Raw genomic sequence first — 9,151 nt, forward strand, 5'->3', positions numbered from 1 at the left:
CCCTCCAAGCCTCTCGCCCCACTGGTCAGATCTGTACCACCTGCATTATTTTAAGATATCATGATCAACTTTTTCTGTAATAACTGTCTTGGTTTACTAACTTCAGCTCCCTCCTGATTTTCCCACTTAGCCATCAGCTGCATAATTTTTAGGATTACCATTGATTTGCAGTTCAGTACCTGACCCCAAAAAAATCCATCCATACATGCAAGAATAACTTACTTCACACAAAACACCACACAGGGATGCCTTGCCAGCCACTTCTAACTTTAGCTGCTATGGCAAATAAATTAATATGGCAAATAAATTAATCTGTGTCATACCACAGTAATACTAATTAGAACATAGACTGTCACACCCAGTCTCTCATGTATTCACATTTCCTACCAGGCGTACCTGCTCTCTATGAAAGTGCTTTGTCTAGACACGTTAACAAGCACTTCCTGTCAGCTGCTGGCACACAAAGATACATTTACAAAAATTTATATCCTAATCCTACAGAAGTAAACAGTTTTTGGATCGCTTAGCTCCCTGAACTGACTAGGCATGGAGCCAGACAAATGCTAGTACTGCAGCCAGGGAGGGGAGGGAAAAAACCCACAAACATCCCAGCTCCAGTTTAGGCTACGGTTTTACCGACAGCTGGATGCTGATGCAACCTTCCCCACACAGAGGGGGAGATCTTCTTTCCTCAGCCCTTGCATCTCATCATGCCTGTGTCAGAAGCAGGAAGAGAGGTTGAAGGGGATCTGCAGCACACAGCCATAACTCAGGTCACTGCAACCCACAGAAACATCAATGAGCCAATCAGCACACAAATAATTTGAGAATTGCTTAAAAGTCCTGTTAACACCAGAGGCTGTTATCCTAAAACAACAGTCTTGAGTATTGGAATAAATTGTCCAGAATGTCTGGCAGGACACTTTTAGAAACCTAAGCGTAACTTGCAAAACCTCTGTCTGATACTCAGTTTCAAGGTAAAACATACTCTATAACAACATGGGAAAGCTAATAAGGAGCTGCTGTATCTGACAGAAACAGCTCAGATGGAAACAGCACATCATGTGGACAGCACCAGAACTTTCCTGGACCGTGTTATACCACTACCATGCCTTATATGACCCATCTTTTCTTACTGGCATAGAGATATCAATCATGTCTAGTGATTTTGGGGGTAGCTGCTGAATTTCCAAGAATGTTGCTGATCTCACATCAAGCCAGTTTACACTCAGCCTTCAGTACCTTATTTGCTCTGCCTTTATTCCCTCTTAAGTTTTCTGGTTTCCCACCTCCATAACTGACACATCCATTCAGAGAAACCCACACTTCCATCCCAACTCCCAGCAATAGCCTCCACCTCTTAATCCAATCTTTCTATGTTTATTCACTCTAGACTCCAACCTCCCTCCCCCTACCTCAAAGCACCTTCTTTCCCTAGACCAAAGTGATGTAGCAGAGGGCACAGATTGTACTTTTAGACAAAACACCCAAACACAGCACAGCCCTCAGCCACCTGGAGTCTGGATGAATCCTAGAACACACTGTCCAGTGCAGAAAGAACTGTGGAATTAAGCTGCCTATTTCTGCAACGTCTTTCATCAGTTTGCATCCATTATGTTTGTGTTTCTTCCCTCCCCACAAAAAGCTTTTGGTCTGTCTTACCAAAAAGGTTAAGTTCCTACTCCAGAAGTGAAAACTGCAGCCCAGCCAAAAATGGCTGACCAGCTTGGATCACACACAAAACCAAAGCAGGCAGTCTGCTCCCTGGGGATCCAAAAGCTCTGCACTGCAGTGCCCTGGCCCCAGGGCAGCCTGGAGATCTGTGGGACAGCGCTGTCCCCACCTCGGGACATGCCCTGTGGCAGAGCACAAGGATCAGCCACAACACAGTGATCCACATAAACAGTAATTAGTACTGGGGATAGGATCTCTAGCACTCTAAGAGCCACAAGGCATTGCATGTTTCACTGCCTAACACCCAAACAGTGAACACAAGGGGAAAATTAAATTCTCAGCTGTATACTAGGTAAAGACTAGAGACATTTCATAGATTATATAATTTAAAAAAATAAATTTAAAATTCATTATTTATCTAACTACAGAAAGCAAAACTCACAAAAACATACTTTATGTGACTGACGTTCTTGAACGGTTTATCACTGATGAAAAGACATGCTCAACTGTTTTTACTCTTCATGGATTAACTAATAGTACAAAAAAATGCATTTAAACCAAGCAGATTCAAAAATTATAGACTGTAATGGTGAAGATGGACTATATAAGGCAGTAATGACAAGTCCATGAACCTGCAACATATCTGGCCCATGCAAAGTACATATGGGAACCATTAAATTCTGAAAAAATCTAAACTTGCACATCCATAGTTGTTTTAAATTTCAAAAATAACCTCTGAAAAATGAGCAAACTCCAGGCATAGAGACATAAGAAGTTATTCGTTCTTCATCACTGCAGCACAAATTCTAGTTCAATTCTTTTACTCTTGGCATTAAATAAAACCAAAAAAATTGCAGTATTTTGCAGTTCTGAAGCAAACCCAAGAATAATACCGATCAAAAAAAGACAACAATAAAATAAAAAAGTATTAATTATGAAGATTCAAATCTGTCTTCTTGAGGCTAGAAACAGCATAACACATTCAACATTTAATAGTCATTTTAGGGCTAATTGAAGGGCTAATGAACACATGAAGAGCATTGCTAAAATGGGTATCTACTTAGGAACAAAGGTATTGGGCAATTTTACATTAATTTGGTAGCTCCAAGAATTAAAAAAAAAAAAAAAGTTCCACTACAAAAACTTACATTTGCTCTCCAGAGTTATGCAGAACTTAGCTCTGTCCTTCTTCCTTATTTTCAATTCTACAGTAACCAATACATAGCTCTGATGCAAAACCTGAGCCCCAGGCTTGTAACAACTGCTACAGTTCTATCTGTGGTACAGAAGCCGTATTTATAATTATCTCATGTATTTAATCAAAAGTAAAATAATCTCATTGAGAAAGGCACATAAAAGAATTTTAAAATGCTTATACAGAAGAGTACTTTTTTATTAAAAAGAAATATGAATCAATATAATAATTGAATACAAGATCGCATGAAGACTATTGCCAGTTACAAAACCACCATGTATGTTAAAGTCATTACTGCAGCACTTCTTGAAATAGGAAAACACTATTCAATCTTGGCAGTGTATCCCAGTGGACACATATAAACCATGCAACATGATGTCTTCCAAAGCTGAATAATTTTTCAGATAGAACTAAATATGGCAATTTAGAAGAAAACACTGTTCATATTGTGACATGAGAATTTTCTTGCAATACTCAAATACATACAAAAGTGCACATAATAAGAGAATATTACGTGTACTCAATATCCTACAACAAGCACACAGCAACAAATCCATGTTGGAAAAGTGCATACAGAAAAGCACGAAATTAGTTCTCTTCTGAACAAGGTAAAAGATACACAAAATCTGACAGAAGTATAGAACACGAGCCTATCAGTAAATTACACATCAAGGATTTTTAGGAGTCAGATGTCACTGATAAAGAGGCATGTACATGTACTTGTGAATTAGTACACTGTGGCTACAGTTCTCACGAACTATCTCTGTACTGCCTTGTGTTCATAAGTAAGATGCATTTTGCACAGCCTGTGTATCCACTGGTCAAAGAAAATTTTAAGTTTTAATGGGGATTATTTAGTACCTCGTACCTTCAAAAATGTTATCACTGCCCAAATTATTAGTACTGAGCACTTTAGCAGTCTAAAATTCAGTATTCCAAAAAAAAAAACCAACAAACTAACAACAAAACCAAACCCAAACCAATAGCTACCAAGAGTACTGTCAAGTTAGTAAATAGAAATGTACATTAAAAGAGACACACTTCCACAGAGGATATTTAAATTACATGACTCAGACACAATGTAATAACACACTGCAATACAAATGGCTTCTTGCAATATCAGTGACATTTTGCTTTGAAACTTTTGAAATTTAAATTGGTGTCATAAATCGAAAAAATGCACAGATATGTGGAAGTCCAAGTACGTATGCATATGAGCTTAATGGATGTAATTTGATGTGATTTAATTTAGGAGCTGGATGAAAGCTGTAACATTTTAAGATGTTTCCTAACAGCAATCCAGTTAAACATATCTTTGAAAAGCTCTGAACATTAACCCAGGCAAATACTCTGGCTTGTAAATCCTAACACTTTAAGTGCAAACACTGATACTCCTATGCTCCTATAAGGATATGTGCTTAAGCAAAGTTGTTTGCAGAGCAGTAAGCCTCCTGATCCAGAAATGCAATTCTTTACTGAGTACATATGCTTTTCCTTTGTTTATTTAGATTCCTGTTCTAACAACACATGTAACAGGTAAATAATATTCTCAACAAATAAGTTTCATGGGCTGGTCTTCAGTGGACACATTCTCTTCCAAAAAAGAAAGTAATGGCTAATAGCCAATAAGTTCAAACAAGTATCCACCATCATCATTTGAATTTGCACCAAGAAACACAACAGCAACAGATATTTTATCTCAGGTTTCTTTCTATTACAAGAGTACAGTGCATTCCTCACTTAAATGTCCAACATGGCAATGGCTTCAATACCTACTGAAATAAAGAGCATGGCAGACAAACCACAGTTACATTCACCCTGTTTTGGTATATTCAAACCAAAAGCATCTCATCTGTGTGCTTAACCTACAAACGTCAAAGCAAGCAATGGTGTTCATGTAGATACACCCTTCATTTGCATCCAAATCAGGTGTTATTATATAATGCTAAGAAAAAAAGTCTCTTCCTTAGAAACAAATGAACTTGAATTCACCTTGGAATTTGACCTAAGTGCCCCATAAAGCAACAGCTAGTTCTACCTGAATCGTAAAGGAAAACCAATTTACAGTACTGCCAGAAATTCTACACATTACTTACTCTCCCATAAACATGGTTCCATTCTTTAATATGTCTGCTTTTCTTCCTCAATCATGAAACAACCGTGTCTGCTTTTCTTCCTCAGTCATGAAAAAAACTTACATTATCTCTTACCAGTTGAAATCAAATAAGGATTTTTTTTTCTGAATTGTCTGAAGATTCTCAGCATACTGACCTAAATTACTGGGACAATAACATGTTTTGTGGCAAATACAAATTAAGTGACCTTGCCCAACTTGTAAATTAAGTGACCTTGCCCAACGTGTATCATCATAAACCACTAACTACAGTGGTGTGCAAGAATGAAGGAACCTGGCCAGCATCCTCAGATGCTACTCGCTTACCCTAACTTCCACCATTTCTCAATTATTCTCTCACTTTCTAGAGACTATTGTCCTCAAAAGTATTTCACTGGGAAAAAAGAAATGGTAAATGCTAAAGGCATAGTAGCTAATCTGATGAAAATCTAAGAACTTGACCAGTGATAAGGAACAAATCAGTATTTCCAAAATGCATATAATCACTTTATTTACATCATTTCTAAATCATTCAAAAAAGAAGTTATATAAAACTATATAGGTCGTTATATTTAAAACGGGTTTGTGCAAAATATAAAACATAAAAGAAAATTAACTGAATTAAAATGCAGCTGTTATACACAAAAGTGATCTATTTTCAGCTACATATCTCTGCAGTGATCCAATAATCCAAAAAGATCTAACAGAAGTAGTACTTATCTTAATAGATGAATCCCACAAGAATCAAGATAACTCAGGGCAGTTTGACTCTAATCAGTCAATTGTTCACCAAGTGCTGCAATTTTAAGTATCAGCTTGGGGAAAAAAAACATTTTTGGCAAAAGATCAGGTAGCAATTAATCCAGTCACTACTAATCAACATGTTAGTGAAGTGGCATTTGGTGACAAACCCCACACATCACCAACACTTTCAATCTATGTTAACATGGGTTTGGTAATAATAATTAAAAAAAAAAAAAACCAAACCAGAACAAAACAAAAAACTTCTGAGAGAATGGAGAGCCATGCCTCAAGAGTCAACAAACATGCAAGATTCTGAACCTGAACACAACAGCTAGGTTTGGGAAAAGAAGGTAACTGGTTTAATAATCCTTGGTTAATATTTAAGCAAAATTTTGAAGTTTATGAATCATTAAATTGTATCAACACAGTTATGATATTTCCTACAAATAACAATGAAAAATGACACTGTTTCTTGCTATGTCTACTAGAAAGTTCAAATCAGAAAAATGTTTCAGAAGTTGTTATAAACTTCAAAGGCTGGTTAATTGAAAACTACTAATTAGTGTATGAAGATATGCTCTAGATATTGAAGGAGTATGAAAATCAAGATGAAAGATGAACCATTCTTCCAAATTCTTCTGTCACTACAATGATGATGATGAAAAAAGATCCACTCACAGCAAGGCTGCTGTGTTTGGTATCTGCTTGTCTTTCACAGCAATCATAGCTGTGATCCAAGTTTTTTGAACCAAAAGAACCCTACAGTGAACTTCAGCACATCAACCATACTAACATCTACTTATATATCAAAATTTTTATGGATAATACCATACTCATAACATTTAATCAGCTGCAAAGCATTTGAGGCTAACAAAAGACTAAAAGAGATTTGTTGATCAAACTACCACCACTTCTACTTTTTGTCTTGTTTTCTACTTCAGAAACTTCAAGTAGGAACATTTATAATCATTTCTCACAAGTAACTTGGAATTATTGTCTGAACCCTCGCAGCCATTCAAGTAAGAACAACTACTTTAGCCTTATTTAGCTCCCATTTTTTGCTTTCCCTTTTCTCACAGGTCCAGGTCCATGCATCTGCTGGGTTCACACCTCGCTAAGACTCCTGGAAGAACACCGTTCCTTGGTGTTTCAGTGCTGGCCGTGTTCACAAAAGCAGCAGATTGTTCTCATGACAGCACATTCTGTACTTTTTAAATGTCGGGTTCTGGGTAGATCTTTCAAACCTGCGATTTCCAGTTAAGTAGATAAATATCTTGAACTAGACCCCGTATTTCAGTTCCTTTTCACTGACTTTCTTGCACACTACTTGGTTTCACTCGAGTCTTCCCATGGCAGCACAGGCACAATAAGCCTCTCTAAAGAAAGGGCAAGGGTTTCTTTCACTTTTGGGACCACCCACGGATGAGATCCGGTGCTGAGCGATCTTACCCATGCCAGAGGGATTGGATCAGCTGATCTGGAGATCTCCCTTCCAATCCAAACCATTTTATGAACTTCTTTGCTAGAGTCATGTCCCAGGAAGGAAAACAACTTGCAAAGCCTCTCTTTACACGTGCACACTTATGTCTAAAGTAAGTGGCAACATACTTTTTACTTTGGATTAAGTTGCATATCCTGTTTGAAACTTGTTATTCAAATGGATAAGCAGGAATTGCCGCTGCACAGAAACAGCCCGCCTACTGAGGGATGAAGGAGGGAGAGCTGGGGATGCTGTCCCGCGGGGTGAGCGCCACGGGACGGTGCCTCCCCACCGGTGAGTTACGGGACACTTGGCCCCCTTCAAAAATGACCACCCCGGGAAACTACCGGAAAGCATGAAAATTACATCCGCTCCCGGGGCTTACTCCAGCAGTCGAAGGGAGGCACCTACTCTCCCACTCCCCCCCAGCTCACCCCATTTTACCCCAGACCGGCGCTCCCACTCCCCCTCCGCCCCGTCCACGTCGCACCGAGGCTGCCCACCCCCCCGCGGGGACGGTACTCACAGGGTGACCGTGCGGTTGGGCAGCGCCTCGGGAGGCAGGACCTGAGCGAGTTCCAGGTTGCTACAAACTACCTTCACCTCCGCCGGGCCGCCGGCCGCCGCTTTGCCGGCGCTCTTGGGACGCCCGTCGTACTTGCAGCCCGGAGGCAGCGCGGCCCCGCCGCCGCCCAGCACCGCCAGCAGCAGCAGCAGCGCGGGCACGAACCGCGCCGTGCGGCGGCGGCGGCGCGGCGGGCGGCAGAGAGCGCGGCGGCCCGGGGGCAGCATGGCGGGGCCGCGCCGGACCCTGCTCCGCTCCTCCGGACCGGGCGGGAGAAGCCGGAGAGAGGGAGGGAAGGAGGGGGCTCCGGTCCGCCCGGGCCTAGCCTCGCGGGGGCGGCGCCGCCGCCATGCGGAGCCGAGGGAGCGGCGGGCGGGCGGGAGCCGAGCGGCCGCGGCCGCCTTTGTGTGGCGCGGGTCGGGCCGAGCGCGGCGGCAGCAGCGCCGCCTCCCGCCGGGGCCGGACCCCGCGGCACCGCGCGCGCCCGCCGGGCCGCGGCCCCACTGCGCAAGCGCTGCGCTGGCTGCCGTGCCCCTGCGCATGCGCCGCGCAGGGCGGGGGCCGCGGCCGGGGGCGCCGGGTCGGGGGCGCTTCTGTGGTGGCCGTGCCCTCATGGACCCAGCGTGTGCGCTGTCGCTTGCTGCAGCCCTGTGGGCTCTGGGACTCTCCGTGACCCCTGTCCTCCTCCATAAAACGCTTTGGATTCCCTCTCCTCTGCATCCATGGCTTGGCTCTTGTCCTCCTGCTCCCAGTTCCTTAGTCTTGCAAGGAGGACTTGCTGTTCTTGCTTCATTGAGGAAAGATAATCCCCTGCCTAGGTGCCGAATGGCTTCAAAATTCATAACACCAAGCAAATAGTACTTAAAAACATTTTCCCTCAAATTGGCCCTGTAAGATGAGGTAACCAGTTATTCCCACTTGATAGCCAAAAGTTATTTGAATATAATTTATCTCAACTATAAAAAAACCCAAACACACAGACACACACACAAAACTCCACCTACCTACAATGTGTGTTTTCATAGCACACTTGAAACTACTTTCCTGAGAGTAATTAGGTCATGTTCCCACATTTCTTTGCTGCCGGGACAGTCAGGCACAAAAACTTTTGTGCCAATGACAGCTGAAATTCTCAGTATGTTCTCAGTATCCATCTCTGGTGGATGTGAGGATAATAAAATAACTGCTACCTAACAATCAAATTACCTACTTTTAAAATTTTAAGACAGATTTTGCAGAACCCAAAGGAAGTTCTGGGAACTAACCAAGAACTCACAGTGCCCCATCCTTTGAGAAGAGAACTGGCAAATGGCACCCTGCAAACTACCTGCTATTACACAGAAACGTCATTCTAGATACTGTCAGTAACAGCTGCCAAAA

The 9,151-nt window shown here is 42.0% G+C and overlaps 1 protein-coding gene across 1 annotated transcript in view; it reads right to left on the reverse strand.

Annotated features, from left to right (window-relative positions):
- The window catches only part of ADGRA3 (adhesion G protein-coupled receptor A3), a 51,383-nt gene extending 43,385 nt beyond the window's left edge, over positions 1–7,998 (reverse strand). The window contains exon 1 of the mRNA XM_038135569.1: positions 7,733–7,998. Coding sequence (XP_037991497.1) covers positions 7,733–7,998 — 266 coding nt within the window. The remainder of the gene's footprint in view (positions 1–7,732) is intronic.
- Between the last annotated feature and the right edge of the window lie 1,153 nt (positions 7,999–9,151).

Source organism: Motacilla alba, chromosome 4, assembly GCF_015832195.1.
Source record: "Motacilla alba alba isolate MOTALB_02 chromosome 4, Motacilla_alba_V1.0_pri, whole genome shotgun sequence".
NCBI classification, from domain to species: Eukaryota; Metazoa; Chordata; class Aves; order Passeriformes; family Motacillidae; genus Motacilla; species Motacilla alba.